The 22,362-nt window shown below is 35.8% G+C and overlaps 1 protein-coding gene across 3 annotated transcripts; it reads left to right on the top strand.

The window, feature by feature from the left end:
* Positions 1 to 5,770: 5,770 nt before the first annotated feature.
* Positions 5,771 to 21,762, top strand: LOC128165468 (histone acetyltransferase KAT6B-like). Of its 3 annotated transcripts, none has more exons than XM_052830060.1 (20): positions 5,771 to 5,867; positions 6,494 to 7,294; positions 8,271 to 8,379; positions 9,110 to 9,222; positions 9,418 to 9,499; positions 9,771 to 9,906; positions 10,237 to 10,299; positions 10,735 to 10,844; positions 12,735 to 12,865; positions 13,618 to 13,796; positions 15,089 to 15,161; positions 15,530 to 15,760; positions 15,914 to 16,007; positions 16,458 to 16,604; positions 16,691 to 16,775; positions 16,883 to 17,042; positions 17,188 to 17,514; positions 18,182 to 18,272; positions 18,433 to 18,614; positions 18,701 to 21,762. In XM_052830060.1, exons 2-20 carry the CDS (start codon positions 6,695 to 6,697, stop codon positions 20,828 to 20,830), a joined length of 5,043 nt encoding a protein of 1,680 aa, XP_052686020.1. In that variant the 5' UTR covers positions 5,771 to 5,867; positions 6,494 to 6,694; the 3' UTR covers positions 20,831 to 21,762. The 3 variants fall into 3 exon arrangements, with proteins under 3 accessions (XP_052686020.1, XP_052686019.1, XP_052686018.1); XM_052830059.1 differs by having other exon boundaries at positions 10,735 to 11,942; positions 13,636 to 13,796; XM_052830058.1 differs by having other exon boundaries at positions 10,735 to 11,942.
* Positions 21,763 to 22,362: the final 600 nt, after the last annotated feature.

Genomic DNA, 22,362 nt, shown 5'->3' with positions numbered 1-22,362 from the left:
GAAGGAACAACCAGTTCTACCATTTATGGAAAGCTACTTCATTTACAACTTCGTTTTGATTTGACGTTAGTTTTCTAAATGTAGCTTAAGGTGAGATCAAACTTGAAATAATCCAAGCACAGTGAACTGCATCAGTAGAAAAAGAAATATGCGACACCATTTAACAATGCAAACATTCTTTATTTTTAATTTTTTTATGTTTATTTACGTTTTCACTTATGAACAGAACACTGCTTAATAAACAATGCGTTTGATGAGTCAACATTTTAAAATTCCATAGAAACATGCATTCATACATATGCAGATTGAAATATAAGCTGGTCATTCGTTGGGTTTTTTTTTCAGATAAATAATATTTACATCAATTCAGTTTATTCCTTTAGAAATCATGTTTCATTAGGGTAAGTTTGAATAGGAAATACTATATACGCATTTTGCAGTAAGCAATGACACTAGTGACAGTCCGCGTAAGATAGCAGTACTTGGCAGAAATAGTGGTTGGTCGGGGTGGGGGGTGTTGCACAACTTAAATGTTCTTATATTTAGAGCAATCTTGAATGACTCTGCCCCTGAGTAGTTAGCAGTGACAGAGGGTACCTATCAGACTGACTGTAAGAATTAGACAGTTCATTTATTGAACGGAAGCATAAAGCAGTCAAGCAAGGGAGAACTTTATGCGGATTAGCCCTGTGGACGTTGGGCAGTTCGCTGTACCTTATACAATTCAATATTTAGGGAAAGGGGACTTGGATTGTACTGTATTTAATTAGAGGAACAAGCAATGAGAAAAACAACCAGATAGAGAGAACTGTGAGAAAAATACAGATACTGCAAATCAAGGAGAAACTCCATCCCCACACTGTGGCCCAAACCTACCCTGGGGACCATAATTTGAACAAAGTTGAAGCTACCCTACCTGAGGATGCTTTCACACAAGTTTAAGCTTCCCTGGCTGATTAATTTCTGAGAAGAAGATTTTTAAAGATTAACTCTATATATTCCTACGTAAAAATTCGACCCCATATTGTAGCCCAATCCTACCCTCGAGGGTCATGATATTTACAATTTTGAATCTACCCTACCTGAGGATGCTTTCACACAAGTTTCAGATTTCCTGGCTAACTGTTGTCTGAGATTAAGATTTACTCTTTATATTCCTATGTAAAAATTCGACCCCCCCCCCCCCCCCAAATTGTCGCCCAACCCTATCCCTGTGTATCATGATTTGAACAAACTTGAATCTTAACTACCTTAGGATGCTCCACACAAGTTACAGATTTTCTGGTGAAATGGTTTTTGAGAAAAAGATTTTTTTTAAGATATCAACAAATTTTTGATAATTCTTAATTATCTCCTCTTTAAAGAGGGCTTGGCCCTTCATTTAAAAAAAAAACCTGAGTCCCCTTCACCCAAGGATGCTTTGTGCAAAGTTTGGTTGAAATTAGCTCAGTAATCGAAAATGTAAAAAATTACAGACCAACGAACGCCGGAAAAAAAAGTGATCAGAATAGCTCACTTGAGTTTCTAGCTAAGGTAAGCTATATATCCAATGTGTATTTAATTTTTAGAAAGGTAAAAATTGTAAAAAATCCAAGGGAACTCAAGATTTGCAGATCAGTAGGTGCCGCTTTGAATTATCCGATGACGATACACAATTAGACAACATAATTGGGAGAAATCAGATCTTTGGGATTATTGATAATTTTATTCTTTATTTATAATAAAAATTTAAATTACGATACTAGTATCTTTGGACAAAAATAGTAACTGTTGTCTAAAAGTCCGATGCAAGTAAATATTTTTTTAATGTTTATCTTGTAAATAAAACAAACATCGATCAACTCAAAGTATTGTACTCATAAACTGCTGAACACGAGAGGGATTAATCATGCGACCGTGTTACGTTATCTTACTACCTAGGACCACGTTTAATTATAAAGGTGAAAAAAAAATCGCAACCGAGGCAATAACACCTATAATTCATAATTATATGTTCAGACATTATACATGGTGAAGTGATTAAAAACCAATAAATAATATATTTAGTTTCGTAAATCGACATACTTGGTGATAGGATGCGTTGTTCCTAAATTGCACACTCTTCCTCGAATTGTTTTGTCCGATTTTTGAGATTTCTCATCAAATTAAACTTTATAAGACAATTAACAAAAGTGAATAAATTAGCATATTTCGTATTTCAGATTATTTGTCAAAAATCTTATTTAGATTCATTATATTTACTAGTCTTTATGATTGTTTGACGAAATACTTGAATATTTCTATTACGATTTACATGTAATAAGATATATATAATTCTTGAAATTGGCGTGTCTGATACGAGGAAGAAAAGCGAACAATACTGCACTCTTGGTTCGCTGACTAAATTTTATTGATAAAAAAAAAATGATTAAATTATAATCAGTTTGATACATTGATTTTGATTTGTTCCATTATTATAGAGTTCTTAAACATTCAGAATATTTGAAACTCTGCTAGTTTGAATACTGCACTATTCTAGACTCTGTCTCAAGTTTCTGCTTCCACCACTTAAGATTTCGATAATCATAAATACAGTAGTGCCCAAACTACGTTTTTTCCACTAGAATGAAAAAAAAAACCCTCCAGATTATCTGTATTAAACGCCCCCTCTACCGCTTAAGGTATCAATACACAGGCATGAAAACACCCGGATGATAACGTTGAAAAATTGTGCGAGGTGTTCCGAGTAATTCCGAATAGAGAAACGATGTAAAAATTTCCCATTGTAAATCTCCATAAGAAATTTGTTTTCTTCATCTTAAATTCTCAGGGTAAAAATAGATGAGGTGTAAATGAAGAAATATAGATTTGTCCTCTTCTATCGATTCCAATTGTACTTCTCTGAGATGTATTTGTATTTTCGTTAAAATTCGTCTAAAAAAAGGGAAGCAGATACCTGGAAGTATGATTAACAAATACGACGAAGGAAATCTCAGTTGCACAATTTTTTTTTTCATTAGTTTTTAAAAAATCGTGTTTGATTCAGTGGAGCAAACTTGGTTTTTGTTAGAATTCAACTGCGCATATTACGACGATTGAACTACAATTTAAGGTCCATTACATAGATATACATGTGCATACAAATGTCATTCGTGATTTTTAATTTGAAAATAATGAAAAAAATATGCATTAAAAATAGCTAGCAGATTTCAAAATCACAGATCGCAGGCTTTGAAAAATATATCGCATTTTAGAATTTTATACAGTAATTACTTATTATTGCATGAAAATATCTTACTTTTCAAAGCTGTGTCCAATCGATTAAACGTCAAGAAAACTAAAAAATTGTATTATTCTATTGACATTTAAAGTCATATTATCTCTAGCGAGGTACATAGAGAACAACAGACGAAATAATAAAGTTGTGTAATCTCTTCTATACATAAATAGATAGATAGAAATAAACTATTCTTACGTACCTGAATCACTTTTTAAAAATCTCGATTAATTTGAAGTGACAATTATTAGTAATACTTACTTATATAAACATATCAGGTAAAGTTGTTTTACTTAATTGCATATTTTCTTTGTACTTGTATGTCCCAAACCTTTATTTCAGCCTTCTACGAACGACAATATATAATGATATATTAATTATGTTTTATGTTAACATGAATAGTGATATTAATTAACAGAAAAATGCTTTCTTTTGTGATTCATGCGCGGGTAATGATTGTGAAGCGATAATTGCAAAAAAAAACAACAACCCCGAATTCAAGTTCAGTTTATTCACTCAAACCAAATAATTTGGTACAAGAGGAACATATGTACAGAATAAACAAAAAAAATCGTCAGAGGTATAAACATACAGTGTCATACAGGGAAAAGGTGGCAAAAATGGACATATAACAGAGTTAATATTTATGTAAGACTTTGGTATTAAAGGATCACACCAGGAAAACAACTAAGTGGAACAGATAGCATCGAAAATATTTGAATTATATAAATACACACAATGTTCTCGTAGATTTAGAATTATGATTTGAAATGAGTTGAAATAGGGTCTTTTACAGTATTTCGTGGTGTATTTCTTCCCCAATTACAATAAACATTGTCTTTCGTTAAGAGAAGTTACTATCTGCAGCCTGTCTCTGTAGGGAGATGATGGTTTGATGCACAGGGGCCAAGCCCGTTTTAACATTAATTTCAATGGTTACATTGAAATTAATGTTAAAACGGGCTTGACCCCTGTGGTTTGATGCACTTAATATTATTAAGTTTTTTTTTATTTTTTTTTTTATAGTTTTACAGGTATATCGAGATACTTCTCAAAGCAAATTTGATACACATGACATCTGGAAGAACATAGGTCCATATTTGAATAAATTGGTCAAGATTATAAACTCTAATTTACATTTGTTAACCCTTTTACATTGACAAAATTTGGTTGTGCCAAACATATTTTAGCCCGCGCATGTTCAAAATTTGTAGGTCTACACTTTTTTCTTAAATGGTATGAAACGGTAAAGTTAGTATGTATGTTTGTGTCAGTGATATATATACTTTTTTGTGAATCGCAAAGCTATGACTTGTGATGGCATATCCGAGCGCCAAAGAAATTAAGATTTTTAAAATCCTCATTTTATGATAATTTTGAATCTCGTGTCTATTAAAGTAGTTTTAGAAATGTGGAATAAGTGATCCAAAATACGGTTATTTAATACTAACGTTAACATTTACACAAAACAAATAACATATAACTCTGCGTATAAATTAAAAAAAAATCAATTCAATGAACTTTCCTGTGTATTCCTTAATTTACCATGCATGCAGTATACATACTTGGCTATGAATTTTGGGTTGTTGGAATTGGTAGCGATACATCTTTCTCGGTAAATGTTTTTTGCTAAGTATCGCATAAGTTTCCAACTACTGGTATTGAACGTAATTTGTCTTCAAAAATGTCTTTAATTTGACATCTTTTTTTTTTCTACCGTTTGCTGTCGTATAATTAGAATAATGTGAGCAGAAATTGAGGCCAAAAGTCTATTGAATATAATATGTAACATTCTACTTAAATTGTGTTTCAAATAAAAATACCCAAATTTTTTATATCAGATCTAATAATTGCTACCCGTTTTGAAACAGCTTTTTAAAAAATTACTTAGGTCACTCAAGTGGCACATTAATTCTATGTATTGTCCTCTTCTATCCTGTAAAGTTGGCCTTATTATTTGTAAAATTCGGGTGTAAAAGGTCGCAATCGCGTGGCAGGCTTCGATAATTTCCTTACAAAACAGTAGCAAAACACTTGTAGAGCTGTTAAAACTTTGATTTTTAACTGAATGAACCTGAGAATATGGTTCTTCTGGTTCTGTCTGATATACTGCCCACCATTGTCATTTTGAAATATTTAAATCTAGTCGAGTTGACCAGTTTACCATTCACAGGTAGAGACAAAGCAATGATCGCGTTACCATCAAAATGCCTCTACGCAAAACACATTATAAATCGTTTGATTGATAGCCAATCAGATTGGCCAAATGTTACACGACCGGGACAAATTGTTCTTGTTGACTCGTGAGTTGGGAGAAAATGACATGATTCTCTGAATAACACTTGTATATCTAGTTATGTGTTCTTTGTCATCAATATGACTGGGTTTGATTATTAATATGATATAAAACTAAAAACGACACAAACCTTTTCTTAATTTCTGAGTCAAATTTTAATTTATAATACACTTAAAATGTATATATCTATTAAACATTCTCTCAACCAATCGGTGAAGGTTTTGAAAGCTCGGTAGCCATATTTACAATGGTGGACAACTGAACTATTTGAAATACCATTGTGTGTGTTTGTTCATTTTTACCTCCTTTATGAACGTAAGTCAAATCATAAGAATGTTATAATAGAGAACTGCATATTCTTAAGAATTCAGCAAGAATATAATGAATATCTCGAGACAACAGGTTTTCGAAATTTTACATGATTTATTTGGCGGAATTTGGGCACTAAAATTAATGGCTTCTTCGCTTAATCAAGATGAAATCATCGGTTTTTAACAAAAACATTTTTGCTTATTGAGCACAGAGTGATATTAGTTGAATACTTGTAATTAGTACACGTGTATTTTTTGTGTCCGATGTGTAATACTTAGTGATTGATAATGCAAATTCACGAAAATTTATCGGATTTTTGAGACCCGCCATTATGACCGCAATTTGCGAAGTCGCCATTTTATAAACATTGCTATTGAATCTGTTAAGACAGATGAGTATTGTAAGAAGTGATTCGAAGTACAGGAAATTTGTATTATGGGAAAAGTGTTAAAAGTTCGTTTGGACATGAATATTGTTAATAGGTAAAAATTTGGATGGATTTAGCCATTGTTTACAAACATTGGCCGGAGTTCATAACATTGTTTACATTTTGCTACACATTTTTAGTGGTAATCTCTTATGGAATTTTTTTTATTAAATTTGTAAACCAATTGCTCTTAATTTTTTAGGTTGCTTAACCAGTATCATTGACGTGCTTAAAGAAGATGGGGTAAAAATCCTCTAATGTAGACAAATTATGCAATCATCTTGTGTTCAAGTATAGATATTGCTGCCTTATGTTTGAACACACTGCATTTGAGATGGTCAATCTCAAGAAAAATGTAGTCAACACCTTAAAAACCAACCAATTTTAAAATTCTTTAATCGACATGGTTAAAGACAGTGAGAAAGACAGACTTTCAGACCCCACCTATGCAAAGTGGTTGTTAGATGCCATCAATAAAGTTAAACATCAGAAGCAGAGGCCAAATTTTACAAGGATATGTAATGCTGTGCGACAGTTTCATCAAGTAAGTCAAGAATCCATTGCTGAACAGCTTGAGCTTACTGTGCAAGATGGATTGATATTAAAGGTTGCCAGTAAAGACGGAAATTGGACATACCGCGACCCCTCTGGGGTGACTCCATGCAAAAATAGGAGTTTAAAGGTCACTCTCAACATGGATCTAACAAAGATAATTGTGAAAACAATTAAAGAGCTTGCAGATCCACAAGGTTCGAATCTGAAGAAGATAAAAAGTTACATCATCTCGACCTATAATCTGGATGTGGAGGAGGGAGTAGAGTTGGGAGAACAGCTGAAAGTGTCCCTGAAGAAAGGTGTGGCCAGTGGACACCTGGTCAGGGATGGACACTGTATCAAGGTGGGGAACAAAGGGCTGGACGAGTCCACGGCCAGCTCCAGTAATTCGGGCTCCTACGACGAAGACTCGGCCAGTGACCTGTCATTTTGCTTTGAACAGAAAACAGTATGTGGTCTTTAATTTATTATATGTTTTAACTTATCCTGTATCATGTAAAGATATAGATGACATATCTGTTTTGTCCAGTTGAGCAGATCTATGCATATGATACTAAAATTACTTAGTTAAATCTGTTTGATATCCCATAGTGATAATTTAATGATTTACAATACGTGTAGATAAGTAATGACTTTTCAAAGTTTAAAAAGATTATTGTAGAATTTTTTTTGGTAATTTATGAAAGTTTCTTAAAAGAAATAATTTTAAAAAATTGAAATAATGTTTATTTAGAAGCAATTTAAACAGGAAAAAAATTTCACTGAATATGTTTTTTCAATGGGTGTCAAATCCTTGAGTGCATAAGTCACTGAATTTTAAGCTTGAAAAACAAATCCACTGAGATGCTGAAGAAGTTCTATTCACCTTTGATAGCTCACAAGTTATCCAGATAAGTGTCAAGATTATTGTATGTTGCAGCATCTCGCTGTCTTGGAAAGCAGTTTAATTGTCCGTTTACTTTTCCTGACAGAGAAAGCAAATAGTGTTACAATCAATAAATCTTGCTAAACACCGCTCAACTACAGTTGTTACTTGTATAGTTAGATAATTGATTTTTTCTCACGTAAGGTAGGTTTTGCTTTATACAATCATTATGACAGTGAAGATGCAAACATGAGCGTACACTTAAAGACAACTCAATATTTCACCACAGTCTCAATAGACTAGCGACATCAGTGAAATGTCTCAGGAAATAAGCTTTGCTTTGGTTTTATCCTGACTCCAGTGCTCTGTGATCTTAAATATCACTGGGTTAAACTGCCCGATGATAACTTATTGATTTTGGTTGCCTGCCTTCATAATTTGCAGTTACGGTAACACAGAGTTCTAAGTAAAGTAGAACTGTATTGAATTATGGAACAGTTCAAAAATCATAATAGGTAAAGAACAAGACAAAACTCAGTAAACCTTGTTGTGCTTTCAGAAATGTGCCAAACCTGTTCTGATCTGCTGCTTCTGCCTTGGAGATGAAAACAAGAACAGAGACGGTGTCCCCGAGGACCTGATCTCGTGCGCTGAGTGTGGTAACAGCGGTAAGTGTCACTGCAGAGCTAGTTCCCTAGAAGTTAGATATTTAAATTAGGCATCATTCGTCAGAAAGCAAACCTGTGAAATAAGATCACGTTAGTTAAAAAGCTAGCATTGAGTTAAGGATATCATCATCTGAGTGCCAGAACAGAATTAATGTAAGAAATATGAAGCTTTCTGCTTTATGAAGGCTGGTCATGAAAATGTCACTGGTAGATACAGGTGTTTTCTCAAATTCACATCCTTGTAAATTTTTAGGAAATTTTTGCCCATGTGAAAAAACATTGTACCAAGAAATATATTTTTGCAATTTTGTAATGTTTTATTGAGTACTAAAAATCTCAATACATTGTATGAAACATTAGGCACATGATATAATGCTTTAGGGATTTGATAGCATTTCTAAAGTTGTGCAAATTGGTTTTTAATCAAGAAGTAAAAAAACTGAGTCCCTCAAAACATTGATGCTACAGTAAGAAGTGTTTTAAATATTGAAAAATGATGAAATGTGTCACTGCTTTATTTCCCAGGGTATTTCTGGATTATCAGAATTTTCCAATGTTCTTGAAAATTTGAGTATCCCCCATTTTTGCCCATTAATGGTGACACCATATTGCTATCATCTTGGTTTAGTAAAGTGGTGTAGCATTAAGTAAGCAATGTTCAGTGAAAAAGCCATACTAAATGTTAATTATTGGTTCACTTTTCTGATAATCGTAGCTTTTTATATTACAGGGCACCCCTCTTGTCTTAAGTTTTCACCAGAGCTAACAGAGACAGTTAAAAAGCTTCGTTGGCAGTGCATTGACTGTAAAACCTGCTCATTTTGCCAGAAATCGGGTAGAGAGGTATGATCTCACCTGTATAATTCCTGTTGCTAATTTTTATATTGAATAGTATTGCTAATTTTTTTTAACATGAACATTATGATGAAATTGATATTGCCATGTTTATCAAAAGAAATCAAGTTTGAAAGAAAAAAAACAGCCAGTTTTTAGCCTATAAGTTATGTAAGTTAATGGACTGAGGAATTTTATTTTCAGGACAATATGTTGTTTTGTGACCTGTGTGACAGAGGCTTTCACATGGAGTGCTGTGATCCACCCCTTAGCAAAGCTCCAAAAGGTGATGTATCAGTGTTTTACAGACCATCTAGTTTATATCTTTACCCAATGCATACAAATCTTGGTAACCATATTTCTAACCATCAAAACTTATCTTTATTTGGCCACAAGTAATGCAAAGGCACATATGACAATTTGGATAATGTCACAAGTTAACTTGAAGTGATTTGGTTATTGCTTGTGTCTTTGTGAGGTACAAGAATGTGAGGAGAGATAGATACATATAGATTTGCTGCAGGTCAGTGTTCACACTTGTTCTCTGTTTGTTGTAGGTAAATGGAAATGCAACATCTGTGACCCCGACCGAGGGAATGGGAAAGGGAGGCATTTCTTGGAAATGGCAGCAAAGTTAGCAAAGAAACAGAAACCAAACAAAAGTCACCACAAAGACAAGAACGATGCTGCCAAGTAAGTGTTCATAGAGACAACGAGTAATGTCAGATCCTTAGTGATACTTGTACAAATTTGTTTGTTCCTTACGATTTATTTTGCTTAAATTACTCAGATTTATTCTTATTCTCAGCAAACCAAGAATTTTTCTCGAAGAGCCCTTGAATTGTCAAAGGAAACATTTTAAAAAATTTGAGTGTCAATTATTCATGGTGTTTTGATAAAATACAAATAGTGAATGATATTGAATACAGAGGACATGTACTCGGGCAATAAGCCAGTTCATTTCCTGTCAGTGACAATGGATTTGTTTTGATATGATGTACTACCTGGTTTGTGGTTGTATAGGTGCCCCACCCCTGGTTGTGATGGTACAGGAAATGTGAACAGCAAGTCAGCCTACCACAGAACGTAAGACTTACTTTGTTTATCATTTGTTAAATTGGTATTTCACTTGTATCGTGTAATGAATCTAGAAAAAAAATTCTGGCATTTATTATTATTGATAAAGCACCAGCTCTTATTTGGGACCTGTGTGCACACTACATACCAATTACATCTCAGTATAACAAGCTAATGACTCTAACAGTGTTAACAATTTAAGTTGAGGGTCTGAGTTTTGACACTGAAAATCTTGTGCTCGAATTCATAACCTTAGGTAAAAATGTGATGACTTTTATATCAAACTACATCTTTGATGATTATTAGACCTTTTTTGACCAGTTCTTTCACAATTGGTAATGATTTCGTTATAGATTTTAAAATGTTGACCATATATGTGCATTGCATTACTTTGTATGTCCAAAGTTGATTTCAATGTATAAACACTTCTAATTATATTTTCAGACAACTAGCATGTCCCAAATTGACAGCCCAACAGAGAAAAATATGCAGAATACAGAAAAAATACAGAAACAATAAAAATGGGGATGTGTCCGAGTCTGATGAAGAGACTGGTAATGTTCACAAGTCTAATAGCAGGCCAACTAAAGAGCACCCCTCCTCTGCTGATGGGTCCAATGATTCTTCAGACGAGGATGTGAGCCACACCTTTGAGCCATTTTTCAACATCGATAAGCCGAAAGGTTTAGTCGATGGTCTCTCCAAATTTTTTACCCCAACCAACAAACGCACCTCTCGTGTTTCTCTAAATTCCTATAACGCAGATTTGGCCGCCATTCCTAAACACAAAAAGATGAATGACCAGACCAAAAGTAATTCTCAGCAGGCTGCGAACCGTCTGATTAAGCGGTCCAAGTACTTGCAGGCCAATAAAGCCCGCAGAAAGTGTTTAGAGCCACCAGGTAGTGGTCAGTTGAAGGGATTGTTTGACGGCCTGTCACATCTGTACACTGCTCAGGGAGATCGCACCAAGTCTCACGAACAGTTGAATCAAGATGCAAGCAAGAAAAACTCTAAATATGATTTTATTCCTGTTATTGATGAAACAATGTTTACATCTGTGAAGGACAAATTGGCAGAGAGTGACGATTCCTCAATTTCTTCATCATCTGCAGGTTCATCTTCAGAGACTTCGTCAGAGGATGAGCAAGAAAATTCTTTTGCCACACCGTCCATGAGCAATTCAAACAGCTTTTTAACTGGGAAACATAAGGGTTTTGTAAAGAGGAGGGGTGCAGGTAGAGGCAAGAAACCTCTCTCTGAAAGACAAGTGGGGGTGGGAAAAGTTGTTAAAAGAGGCTTTGGAAGGGGTCCTGGTCGGCCTCCTTGGAAGCATCTTATTGGGTCAGTTTATTTGGGGAGGGAGAGGGTAATTGACAAGAACGGTTTAACCAATCATAAGTTCAACAAAGGACATGGCTTAAAAGGGGGGAAGGGTTTCAGTCACGGAACTGTTAGTGAAAAAAATGGATCAATTAAGAACTTCTTCAGTCCTAAAAGTGCCTCTACACCATCCCCAAGAGGACGAGGGCGGGGAGCTGTGTCTCATAAAAACTCTCTGGCTGACAGGTCGGCCCACACAACGCCCAAAGGCAGAGGACGTGGTGCAGTCGCTGGAAAGCGCCCTTCGAGTGTCAGTTCACACTCATCGGGTAAGCCAGACTGGTTCAACTTTCCTCATTGGTAGATGCATTCTCCTGCTATAGCTTCAGGAGGCATTCAAATGCCTGCATAGTGTAGCAAGCAAAAGAGAGTGCTTTTGTGCGCAAGTTGTTGATTGGTATCCTTTATTATACTTTTCATCTAGTATGTATTCATGTCAATGCATGCATTCATTACTATGTTGACCCCCTGTCCTTAACCCTTCATCACGGCATGGAAAAGCTGAAATCAGGCACATGCTCTTTGTCTTGTGTTTAAAGTAGTTTTTCAGAGCATCCAAAATTGGTTCAAAGGTGTTGCTCATGTATTCGTCATGAAGATCTTGATGGCAAATATTGAAGAAGTACTGTTTTGTATAGATATGACCATCAGCTATTTTGTGTGTCAATTTGGTTTTCTATTTTCTTTTTCTCTCCTTTTTGTTCAGTATTTAAAAAAAAAATAAACTTTTTACCTCATTTCTTACCTTTTCAATTGTTTATGTTCGGCATGTTTTTTAAAAAAAAAAAAATTCATTCTGGAACTAATTTAATAATGAAAATTTGTGTCTCCATCACCAAGTCAATATATCTTCTGTTTTGTCAATAAGATTAAGATACAATTTGTCTTCATGCGTAAAGAGTTTAAGTTTGGGGTGAAGGGGAGGTACGGTAACTGTTAGGCTATCCTTACAAACCTTTGGTGGTGGTTGTTGCTTTCTCTCCTGCTTTAGTTGGGTGGCTGGGGATGTCTAGTAATGTAACTGGATGATCGGTGGTATACAGGTCATTGTCTATTTACAGACAACTCGGACGATGAGGAGGAAGAGGAGGAGGCGGTGGACCTGTCCTCGGGGCTGCCCCCGGGGGTCAGTGATGAGGACCTTCTGCTATTCAAACAGGCCCAGGAGAAGGCCCAGGAAGCTCTTCTGGAGGTAGGGTCTAATCAAGCACTTTCTTTGCATTTATATTTATGATAAAAAAAAATGAAATTCTCGCCTTTCTTATAATTTAAGATAAGACATGCATGGTAAAATATTCTGCAGTGGATGTAGAACAAATGTTATCAAACCTTGATTTGATGGGGTCCAACAGGACTGAGATTCCACCCTGGGCAAATTAGCCTGTCCGCTGGAATTATGCTTACATATGCATGCTTAATGACTAGCTTTATGAAAGAGATTTATTCATTTTGTTATCTGCATGCTTTTCTATTATTTATAAAATTTATTTTCGGAAGGTAGTACCTTGTATCACCTGTTTAAAGAGTTATTTGATATCATCAGAAAACATTACTGTATCACAAACATACTAGATACATATATAAGTTGAATTCTAATTTGAATTTTGTTCACTATACATGTGTTTCCATTTGGTTGATAAATAACGAATCAAAAGACACACACTCAAAGCATAGTCTGCGATTAGGCCATTCAATATTTTTTCAGAGTGAAAAAAATATAGATCATCACTTGGTATGGGCATTGTAGCAACTTAACTTTTGGTGGGGGAGGATATGGTAGTCCTGCTTAGACTATTTTATTTACATTTTGTACTTTGCATATACTGGTGTATAATCCATTTTGTGTGTTTTGGTTATGGCTTCCTGTTGTATCAGTCCTGTGCTTTGCTTTACCTTGTTAGTAGTCAGCATCACTTATTAATCCCCAATTCTTTTGGGTTACAGTTGGAATTTGATTTACAGGATGCAGCCAGACAAAATGGGGAGCCAGAGGTTGCTGCAGCCACGCCAGTGCCCCTCCCCGCAGTCCCTGGGGGGCCGGGCAGGTTTCCCCCATGCATTGAATTTGGGAAATATGAAATTCAGACTTGGTATTCCTCCCCATACCCACAGGAGTACGCCAAGTAAGTGGTCAACTAGTCTTCTAATTACTAACGAGTTTAATTGAATCTAATTTCTGCACAGGTTGTTCAGGGGCACATGTTTGAGACAAGCAATTGGTAAAAGGAAAGGCAGTCAAATTGAGGATGGATATAATTGCAATTTTTTGTTTTAAGTTCTCTAAGTTTTGTTAAGTTCAGGGTTGCTATTGTGAGTACAGTAAGGTGGACTCCAGTATGAATTTTAATCTGACTGAGAAACTTTTCTTTCCATTTCAGAGCTGGGTAACTGGTTTCAGATATCCTGCTTAGTTTTTCTATTGTAGTTTTGATTGTTGTTTTTAAGTTCATTTCCTTAGCTATGTTATGCCTTTTCTTGAATGTTTGTGTTATTGAAGCTAACTCTGATTTTCTTTATTCATTAATACACTTTATAATCACATAGACTTAATTTTGGACAGATACTTCTTACAAGTCAAAAGTATTAGAAAATATTTTTATTAATGCTGTAGATTCCTAATTAATGGAGAGGAATAAATATCCGTGTAAAATTGTGAGAAGCACACATCGTGGATTTTAAAATCTCGCTTTTATTTTTCGAGCAGATGTAAACTGAATGGAACTTTGATCAAAATTATGCATTTGAGATTTTATATTCTGGCGATTTGATGTAAAACTGTTGAATTATGTACTTGCATAAAATAAGGAAATTACAGTAATGATATTAGTAATTTAGTGAAGAAGACAACATCTTTCCATTTGACCCCCAAAACACTTTTTGATAAAGCACATATGTTTATGGATAAAAATAAGCAATAGCAAAAGCATTTATTTACAGTGTTTAGAAGTTAGAATTAGGAAACAACAGAAAATGATTAAGAGGCAAAGATATTTAGAATGCTTGCTTAGCATGATAAGATGCAAGGCTTATAACTTCAATCCACAATCAATATGATTTGATGGATAATGCACAAAGTGTTCAAACCTTTATGTGTTTATTTTATTCCAAGCATGTGTTATTAAATGATAATTAAAAAGTAGTTTTGATATTGAATAAGTTTTGATTTTTTTTTTTAATTTGAGAATGTTGTAGTTTTTCTGTTCACCTCAAACTGGTCCTTTTTTTTTTTTTAAAGAACTTTATGGAAATTCTGTAGAAATTTTATAATGGTAAATGATTATATCATGTAGTTTCAGTAAAATTGAAGAACCTTTTAATAAATAATTTGTTAAAATGACAATGAAAAATAACATATACATGTGTTAAACCACTATGTGTCCTTTCTTCACTAATTTATGAAGTTTGATTGTTGCAGGCTTCCTAAGCTCTATATCTGTGAATATTGTCTGAAGTACATGAAAAGCCGTAACATTCTGCAGCGACACATGGTAAGCACGCAGCGATACAGATAACGCAATTCTGTGAGGAACTATATTTTTGCACATTGCTTCCAAGTGCTTGTTTTCATTACGAAGCATAATTTATTTATGACTTATTGAGATATGTTATATTCTTCTGAGAAAAAGTTGTTTAGAAAAGTTTACTGAATAAACAGTTAATGTAAAAGCAGCAAAGAAAGATTCTTTTGGCATTCTATACTGGACTAGAAAAGAGGGTTACCTCCCTTGCACCATTAGAGTAATGCTGCACAGTAGATTGTCTAAGAACTGAAAGGGAGAGATTACAGTTACTTTTCTCACCAAATATTATGAGGAACATCACATTCTATAAGATAACATTATGCATTCTTTTGCAGGAGAAGTGTGACTTGTTGCGGCCCCCAGCCAATGAGATTTACAGGAAAGATGACCTGTCTGTGTTTGAGGTGGATGGAAACGCCAGCAAGATCTACTGCCAGAATCTATGTCTGCTAGCCAAGCTGTTCTTGGATCACAAAACACTTTACTATGATGTTGAACCATTCCTGTTCTATGTATTAACTTTGAATGATGAGTATGGAAGTCATCTTGTAGGGTATTTTTCAAAGGTAAATAATTATACCCTATGCTTTCAACATTATTTTAAATGTACATGTAAATGCTCCAAGCTGAGGCATAATCTCTCAAGTGTGTGTGATTGTTGGACATTTAATAGTAATTTATTTTCATTTGTTAGCTAATTAATAACTTTCATCTAACAGGAAAAACACTGCCAGCAAAAGTACAACGTATCATGTATCATGACAATGCCTCAATACCAAAGGAAAGGATATGGGCGATTCCTGATCGACTTCAGTAAGAAAAATTACCATTCACAATTACACACCATTATTATGATGAGCTATGTACATATCTATTGAACTCTTCCTTCGTAAACTTTACAAGACCAGTTGCATCATATCTTTATGAATGTTATTGCAATGGTCAACAGTGTTGTGATGAAAGAAGTCACGTTATCAACTGCAATTGCCTTGATGGCAAATTTACCATGGTCTGCTAATGTACATCATGAACCATGCCAACAGAGCAATGTCAGTTCATGGTGCCTTGATCACTATTAAAATGCTGCATTATTGATAAAGTAAAAGCAACATAGAATCATGCACTAAGAGCAATTCTGTTCCTGTTGACTTTCTTGGACTGATCAGGTGACTGTATATACTTGCACTGATTAGTCTGTTTTCTGAGTGTGAATATCGAGTGTTTAACTTGGATCTATTTATTTAATATTATCTATTATTCCAGGTTATATGTTGTCTCGAGTAGAAGGACATCCAGGCTCCCCAGAGAAGCCCCTCTCTGACCTGGGGAAGGTCAGTTACCTGGCCTACTGGAAGAGCGTCATCATAGAATACCTCCACAAGTACCAAGACTCGCGCATCACTATCAAAGGTACCACAGGTCTCCACGTGGGGTCATTGATTATACTGGTGTATTGATATGTTCTCTATTTTAACACTTGGTTTTCCATACTCTAGGGATGAGTCGTGCCACTGGAATGTGTCCCCATGACATTGCCCACTCACTGGAAATGTTGAACATGGTGGCTCAGAAAGATGACAAGTGCGTTTCTTTCTTTTAGTTTTATGTTTTTGGTTATTTGCTCATTTTTGATTGGGGAAAATCTGTTAAAATGATTTGACTGAAGCTGTTTCATTTTTGTACTCAAGGATTGTGATTGCTGTGAACAAAGAGTTGGTCAAAGTACACATGGAAAAATTAGAAGCCAAAAAGCACCTGCGCATTGACTTGGACCAAGATTGTCTTCGCTGGACCCCGCTGATTTCCAATTATGTAATCAGCGAGGAGGAGAGGAAGGCTGAAACAGAGGTAGGCACTCGCGTGTGTTAAACAGCTACCTAAGTTGGGGGATTTTTCGTTTATTTAACTACCACTTTTTCTTTTTGACACGGGCAAAAATAGCAATGCTCGGAGGGAAAAAAAATGTAAATTTTTAAATTGTCAATGTTTTCAGTTGCGAGAAATGACCCAGATGGTCAACAGAATAGCAGAAGACATGGAGTGGATTGAAACAGTCAGTCCAACAGTTAGTCCACAGAAAGGTCGCCTCTTTTTGGATGTACGCAGTCCCAAACTCATGGATGCATTAGCCAGTCCAACAAAACTTGCAGCAGAGGCCAAAAATTCAACAAGTCCCTTTAAAACAGAGGAGAATCAGGTGAAGACTCCTTTGAAAGAGGAAATGGATGACTCTTCTGAATCTGAGATGGAGGAAAACCATGTCAAGTCAAAGAAAGAATCTCCTAAAAAAGAGGAAAAGGCAAACCATCCCAAAAGAAAGGTGTGCATTTGATGTTTAAATTATTATGGCCTCAGTCGAAGAAGGGAGGGCATATTGATTTGCTGCTGTCTTTTGGTCGGTCCATCATCAGTTTCCATTTATTTTCTGTGCAACCTAATGTAATGAAATTTGGTATACAGATTTATCATAAGAATATCTAGGTCAATTATGGGTTTCGAAAAATTCCATTATTATGCAGTTTCTGTTCATTTTCTTTGTAAAGGTTGCTCATACTGATATGAAATTTGCTTTAAGAATATCTAGGTCAAGTTCATTTTGGGTACGATCGTGCAATTTTTGACAAGAGTCATGCCACTTGGACTTCAAAATAATCCTTTCATTTATTTTCTTCATAGAGATCTTTAAGGGAGGGGGCATAAGTGTTTCATAAACATCTCGTTTACATTATTATGGTGTTGGTGTTTGATTAAAAATTTTCATAATATCCAGTCTTGCGTACATTGAATTTATGGCTTGAATCCATCTTTCAACAAATTGTCCTAGACCTTTGGTATTCTTATGCATGAGTGTTTTGTGGGTATAAAAAATTTCTTGAAAATCCCTGATGTGATTGATAAAAAAGTATTTTATTCAGTGTGTAAATAGCTTCCCCTAAAATGTCTCTGTGATGTAAACTTTTTATAAGAAATTTTTGAATTTGTTTAAGGTTGGACGTCCTCCAGGTAAAAGAAAGCACCTAGACACTGACTTAGATCCTCAGGAATCCAAAAAGAAGCGGCTGGAGAAAGAATCACAAGGTGGGAAATTATAACTTTTTTATGTTACTGGTTATGTACATGTAATTTCTGTCTTTAAAATTAATCATATATTGTTGTCTAAAAGAATCTATGCAGCAATACAATAAGAAATTGAAGTGGAATCGACCAAATAAATGAATGTCTGATAATGTCATTGTAGACAATGACCCGGTGGATCATAGTGGTAAGGAAAACGATGAACAAAATGAAAAGGAGGTCAGTGAAGTGAAGAGAGATGAGGAAGTGCCTAAAGCAAAGGGTCGCAGGGGCTGGCCTAAAGGCGTACCCAGGGGCTCTCCTGTTGTGTCCTCACCTCAGAAGAAGAAAGGAAGACCACCCAAGGTAAACTTTTTCTCTCAGCAAGCTAGTTTCTAATTTCACTCAGTATTTGGATGGCAAGTTTAGTACATATTTGTTTGTTATTACAGAATTCATACAGAACTTTGATGGAGTCCAAGAAGGAAGCCTCTTCCGAGAAAAATCATGCAAAAACAAATGAAAACTCTGACAGCTGTGATATCAAAGACCAGTCTTCCTGTAATGAAAATGGATTGTTTTCCAAAACCAGTAACGAACAAGATGACAGTGTTAACTCTCCCGAAGGAAATATTGACCTAGACGACCTGTCTAAAGAACTGGCATCCGGCTCCCGAGAGTCGGACAGTTCAGATAGTGAGAGTGAGAGTGACAATGAGAACGTGAGTCGGGAGATCGAGGAGGCCGTACAAGCCTTGCAGGATGCTGAGCAGACGGACATGGAGGACATGCAGAGTGATCTGAATGACATGGTGAAGAAAGATGATGATGAGACAGAACAGCAGCGAGAGAGACACACTCCTGATGACCTGCCTATTCCTGATCCTAGCCCTGCTCCCATAGCCATAGGAGGGGACGGTATATCAGATACAAACAGTGATGTTCCTGCCCCTCTAACACCCCAGGTCCCCACTCCAAGCAAGGATCCTTCCACACCCGAGTGTAGTTTATTGAAGTCTCATCACCAAGAGGAGACTCCAAGCTTAGGACCAAAGACAGACATACTGCTCGAGAGCAAGTCTGATAGTAAACTTGATGGAATGAGAGTATCTGGGTCCCCAGAGGACCCAGCTCATGAAACGGATGACGATGACATTCCTAGTGATGATAATTTCCCAGAGGATGAAATTAACTCTCCTTCACTATGTGGTGCAAGGAATTTGGAAACTTGTTTGAGTAGTGATATTCAGGACAACTTTGATCAAATCACAAACACAAGTGCTAATAATTCAATCCAGTCCAATGAACAAATGACTCCACAAAGTGTCAATAACTGTGTAGAAAATCCTCCCTCTGTCCCATCAGTGAAGCATTCACCCCTACCAACCACTTCACAGCATCAACCAACGATGGTTCAACAACCCCATTTACAAAACCAGACTTGTAACAATATGCAGTCTGTTTTCACTCCACAACCAAATGGCATGAACAATCTTCAACCGGGTTCCAACCTTGGCAGCACGTATGGAGCGGTTGACATTGATGTTGTTACTCAGATGGACTTAGAATCTCCAACCTCCATTAGCAGTAGTGAGCTGCAGAATCCCATCAGTTCTGGTACTGATACAACTTGTGTTTCAAATGTTCAACAAGCTCAGACTCTGAACAGCATGCAGAACACTGCACCTGCTCTGATTGGCAGCTTCTCTGACTGTGCACAACAGATGCCCCAGCCCTACCAACAGGTGAACATGATGCAGGGTGCTCGGTATATGGACATGGTAAACACGAGCTCCACTGGGTACAACATGTCAATGATTCCACCCTCCACAAATACCATGCCTTACTGCTCCTCATCTGCCAGTTCCTACACATCGGTGTTGTTACAGCAAAACACTACACAGAGACTGACACACAGTGCCACTCCTTGTCCAATACCTCAGGTTCCCATCAACAGACAGAACAGTGCTCCAGCAGGCTACGCTGCCAACAGTTGTAGCCTGGCCAAACTCCAGCAACTGACCAATGGTCTGTCCGACTTGAGTGGTATGCCAGATAATCAGATGACTCCTCCCCCCACAATGACCCCACCTCCCCCTCACATGACGCCATCTCGTCAAAACCTTGCCACACCCCCAGTCCCTAACCTCCAATCCCAGGCAGTCTCTGGTGCAGTCTCCCTGCAGCAGACTTACAAACAATACCAGAGGCAGCGAGCCAACCCCCGCAAAAGTCCTAACATTTCTGTGAATCCCAATATGACTACATTCACTCCCAATGTGACGATTCGCACCGGATCAAACATGATAGTGGGCAATTATGGTAACTTCCAGGATATTTATCGTATGCAGCAACAAACATTTAACCAGAGTTACATGAATCACCACGGCTTCATTAATTCTCGGCTACAGACCCCGCAGCTTCCTATGCAGATGTTCCCCAACATGAACATGAACGTCAACCCAGCCCAGCAACATTTTCAGCAGCATATGCAGCCGCCTCAGTCCAACAACATGTACACGTACGGCTACATCAACGGTCAGCTAGGTCCCTCCCTCAATAACGGGGTCATGAGGAGGTAGTAGCTAGGGTCATTTTGTGATATTAGGTGTAGTATATTATCCCTAATTTATTTTTTTTGCCTTTAATTATAAAGCAGTTCTGTGAGAACAGAAATGTTAACTAGTGTGTTGATTTTATTCCAAGTGACTTATAAATGAAAACTGCAGCATCATTTAACATGTTTAATTGTTCAAACATGGATGAGATTTTTTTTTTCTGTTTTTAAAGGTGCAATAAACAATTACATTTTAGTAAGTGGAACTTCAGTATAAAGATGCTTGTGTTTGTCTCTGTAACATTACCTCATTACCAACAGATAAACAGAACTTGTAGGCACTGATCACACTAAGACAGATCTGGAAGACAGACACTTTTAGAAATTCATTGCCACAAATGTTTAACAAAGATTGTAAACATATAAAACCATTGAATTGACTAGGAAGAGAGCTGGTATAACAGATATTCTTCCTTATAATGAGTAGGACTAGTTATTTTGGGAAATGATGAAACATGTAGTTGGTCCACTGAGTGCGTTGACTGTTTTAATGTGGTGTAACTGGTGCTCCTCTCTCTTGGACAGAATGAGTGACTGCAGTCACTATTGTTCTTGTTTCTGGTCTTATGTTAAGATTTAGAATGTTAAAATAAGTCTGAATGTATGCCTATTTCCAAATGAATATTTTTGTTTTCAATGGCCAGCTTAACCAACCAAACAACAACCAATATGTCTGTGGACAGACTGTTGTGTGTACTTAGTGTGGCAGGGGATGGAAGGTTGTTAGTACATATAGTACTGTTGTTCATAAAGACCCCCTTTTCATCAATATTTATCATTATCTACATTTTGAAATCACTGGTGAATTCTATTTTTTGTGCAGTTTGTACATACTTTTCTTTCATTTGGAATGTGCATTTAATTAAAATGAATAATAAATTATGATTTTTTCTTTAATCCATTTGTTATATTTCATCTTACATTCTAATGGATTTTAAAATGCAGTTAATTATGATATGAATTACATAATGGACGTATTAACATGGAGAAGGAAAAAAACCTAGCAATTTTGATTGAAACTTAATTTTTAAAATTTATATTTTTATAAAGAAAATTAATTTGATTAGAAAAATAACTCTATTGTTTTTCGAAATTCAGTTGAACCGAAATAATATTTTAAATTCTTATTTCAATGACTTCACTGTAAATTGATAATGGCGTTAAAGCAGAGGAGTAATGATTGCTTAAAGTATTCATTGATAAATTGTATTAAAATTGATTTCTTAAAGAACTAGATATATGCAACATAACACGGCAAAAATGAGCTATGCAGACAAAGTATGCATTTCTTGTATTATACTCTTATCCACTTGAAGCACCTTAAGAACAGTTTGGTATAGTTGCTCAGGTAAGAGATGTGGCCCATGGGCTTCCTATTCCTCTCAAGGTTCTCGAAAGAATTTTTTTTCATCATAAAAATGTTATTTATCCTTCCAACTTTATAAATGAATAAATGAATTTTTTTTATGGTATCCATGCATTTTACGAAGTTATTGC

This window comes from Crassostrea angulata, chromosome 10 (genome assembly GCF_025612915.1).
Source record: "Crassostrea angulata isolate pt1a10 chromosome 10, ASM2561291v2, whole genome shotgun sequence".
NCBI classification, from domain to species: Eukaryota; Metazoa; Mollusca; class Bivalvia; order Ostreida; family Ostreidae; genus Magallana; species Magallana angulata.
The sequence above is the reverse complement of the archived record's forward strand: the minus strand, read 5'-3'. Positions and strand labels throughout refer to the sequence as shown.

What these genes read in the sequence shown, in the direction of transcription:
- LOC128165468 (XM_052830058.1), top strand. Translation starts at nt 6,695, where the DNA reads ATGGTTAAAGACAGTGAGAAAGACAGACTTTCAGACCCCACCTATGCA. An exon ending in TTGTAGGGTATTTTTCAAAG is followed by an intron (nt 15,761 to 15,913) that starts GTAAATAATTAT and finishes TTCATCTAACAG; the next exon opens with GAAAAACACTGCCAGCAAAA. An exon ending in GCGATTCCTGATCGACTTCA is followed by an intron (nt 16,008 to 16,457) that starts GTAAGAAAAATT and finishes CTATTATTCCAG; the next exon opens with GTTATATGTTGTCTCGAGTA.